Below are 3,017 nucleotides of genomic sequence, written 5' to 3' on the forward strand. Positions count from 1 at the left end.
GGAATGGGAACGGGACATTCCTGGAGGTCCTGGGATGGGAATGGGAACAGGAGAGTCCTGGAGTCCTGGGATGGGAATGGGACATTCCCGGAGGTCCTGGGATGGGAATGGGGATGGGACATTCCTGGAGGTCCTGGGATGGGGATGGGAACGGGACATTCCCGGAGATCCTGGGTGGGTTCTGCTGGAGCAGGGGGGGGTGGGAACAGGGACCCGTGGGATCCTCATCCCTCGGGAGGCCGGAATGTGGGGCCAAGGGCTTTCCAGGTGTTTCCAGGTGTTTCCAGGTGTTTCCAGGTGCTTCCCTGTTCCCGGTGAGGAGCTTCCCAGGTGGAATCCGAGCCCAGGAGGCCCCCGGGGGGGGTCACTGGGCCCCCTGGAGGGTCTTTGTGCCGCCTCCGTTGGGTAAAGAGCCAGGAATTCCCTGCCCCGCTCCGGCAAAAAGCCGGGAATGGCACCGGGCACTGGCAGAGACTGGAAGGGAAGGAGAAGGGGGGTCAGGAACGTTCCAGAACAGCCCCAATTCCCGAATTTCGGAGGGGTGGGAGCACTCACGGGGCCTGGGCCGGGAGCGGACGGCGCTGATGACGGCGGGGATGGGCTGCTCCAGGCTGGGAATGGAAGGACACGGATTAAACTCGGCCCAGGGGGCACAGGAACCATGGGAAGAGATCGGGGGAACAGCTGGAGAGGTTCTGGGGAACAGCTGGAGAGGTTCTGGGGAACATCAGGTGATGGTCTGGGCATCACCCCCCAGGGACATCCTGGAGAACATTCCCAGAGGTTCCAGGGAACACCCAGAGAGGGTCTGGAGAACACCCAGAGAACACCCAGAGGAGTTCTGGGGAACAGCCGGAGAGGTTCTAGAGATCATCCAGAGAACCTCAGGAGGAGCTCTGGGGAACAGCCAGAGAGGTTCTGGGGATCATCCAGAGAACCTCGGGAGGAGCTCTGGGGAACAGCTGGAATGGTTCCAGAGAACATCCAGAGAGATTCCGGGGAACATCTGGGGCCATTATGGGGAACATCCCCAGAGATTCCAAGGAACATCCAGAGGGGTTCTGGAGAACACCCAGAGAACATCCAGAGGAGTTCTGGAGAACAGCTGGAGAGGTTCTGGGGAACATCTGGAGATGGTCTGGGCACCACCCCCCAGGGACATCCTGGAGAACATTCCCAGAGGTTCTGGGGAACATCCACAGATGTTCCAGGGAACATCCAGAGAGGTTCTGAAGAACACCCAGAGAACATCTGGAGAGGTTCTAGAGAACATCCAGAGGAGTTCTGGAGAACATCCAGAGATGTTCTAGGGAACATCCAGAGAGGTTCTGGGGAACATCAGGTGATGGTCTGGGCACCACCCCCCAGGGACATCCTGGAGAACATCCCCAGAGATTCCAGGGAACACCCAGACAGGGTCTGGAGAACACCTAGAGAACACCTGGAGAGGTTCTATGGAACACCTGGTGATGGTCTGGGCACCACCCAGAGACATCCTGGAGAAGTTCCTGAGAAAAATCTAATAAATTCTAGAGGACATCTGGAGATGTTCTGGAGAACACCCAGAGAACATCTGGAGGAGTTCTGGAGAACATCTGGAGAGGTTCCAGAGAACATTCACAGAGGTTCTGGAGAACAACTGGAGAAGTTCTAGGGAACACCCAGAGAGGTTCTGGAGAACACCCAGAGAACATCTGGAGAGGTTCTGGGGAACATCTGGGGACGGTCTGGGCACCCCCCTACAAGGGACATCCTGGAGAACATCCAGAGGAGTTCCATAGAACTTCCAGAGAGGGTCTGGAGAACATCTGGTGATGGTCTGGGGACCACCCAGAGACATCCTGGAGAACACCTGGAGAAGTTCCTGAGGAAAAACTAATAAATTCTAGAGAATATCTGGAGGTGTTCTGGAGAACATCTGGAGAGGTTCTAGGGAACATCCGGAGAGATTCTGGGGAACATCTGGAGAGGTTCCCGGGAACATCTGGGGACGGTCTGGGCACCACCCCCCAGGGACATCCTGGAGAACATCCCCAGAGGTTCCAGGGAACACCCAGAGAGGCTCTGGAGAACACCCATGGAAGTTCTGGACACCTTCTAGAGAACATCCAGAGAAGTTCTGGACAACACCCAGAGGAGTTCTGGAGAACATCTGGAGAGGTTCTATGGAACATCTGGTGATGGTCTGGGCACCACCCAGAGACATCCTGGAGAACATCTGGAGAAGTTCTTGAGGAAAATCCAATAAATTCTAGAGAATATCTGGAGAAGTTCTGGAGAACATCTGGAGAAGCTCTGGAGAACATCTGGAGAAGTTTTGGGGAATATCTGGAGAAGCTCTGGGGAACATCTGGAGAAGTTTTGGAAGCCTCAACCCAGGGAGCCTGGGCAAAAACTTGGAAGCAGCAAATGGGCCTGAGCTGCTGGGATTTGTCCTTCCCGTGGCCAAACCTGACTCCAAACTGAGGATTTGGGCAGTTGGGGCTGTCCCTGGAGATGGTCCCTCCATCCCAACCCACCCCACGATCTCCTGATGTCCGACCCAGCAATCCCAGCAATCCCAGTGTTCCCAGTGTTCCCAGTTCACCTGCTCTCCTCGCCCTCCATGAGCTTCCTGTAGGTGAGGATCTCCACGTCCAGCGCCAGCTTGATGTTCATGAGCTCCTGGTGCTCCTTGACCAGCTGGGCCACGCGCTCCTTGCTCCTCTGCAGGGCCTCCTCCAGCCCCGCCAGCTTGGCCTTGGCATCCCGGAGAGCTGAGTCCCCCTGCTCACCTGCCTCCCGGATGTGCTCCTCCAGGAACAGGCACTGGGAATGGGAAAGGGAATGGGAATGTCACAGGACACCCCCAGGGCTGTGTCCCCCTGCTCGCCCGCCTCCCGGATGTGCTCCTCCAGGAACAGGCACTGGAAGCGGGAATGGGAATGGGAATGTCACAGGACACCCCCAGGGCTGTGTCCCCCTGCTCACCCGCCTCCTGGATGTGCTCCTCCAGGAACAGGCACTGGGAATGGCAC

General features: G+C 57.2%; 1 protein-coding gene across 1 annotated transcript in view; it reads right to left on the reverse strand.

The window, feature by feature from the left end:
* Positions 1–265: 265 nt before the first annotated feature.
* The window catches only part of LOC113977828 (keratin, type II cytoskeletal 80-like), an 11,404-nt gene continuing 8,652 nt past the window's right edge, over positions 266–3,017 (reverse strand). The window contains exons 8-10 of the mRNA XM_027704280.1: positions 2,588–2,808; positions 556–611; positions 266–474 (exon numbers count right to left, since the gene is read on the reverse strand). Of these exons, the coding sequence (XP_027560081.1) occupies positions 365–474; positions 556–611; positions 2,588–2,808 (387 nt within the window). The 3' untranslated portion in view covers positions 266–364. The remainder of the gene's footprint in view (positions 475–555; positions 612–2,587; positions 2,809–3,017) is intronic.

Source organism: Neopelma chrysocephalum, unplaced genomic scaffold (assembly GCF_003984885.1).
Source record: "Neopelma chrysocephalum unplaced genomic scaffold, ASM398488v2 Primary Assembly neopelma1_264, whole genome shotgun sequence".
In the NCBI taxonomy this organism is placed as follows: Eukaryota; Metazoa; Chordata; class Aves; order Passeriformes; family Pipridae; genus Neopelma; species Neopelma chrysocephalum.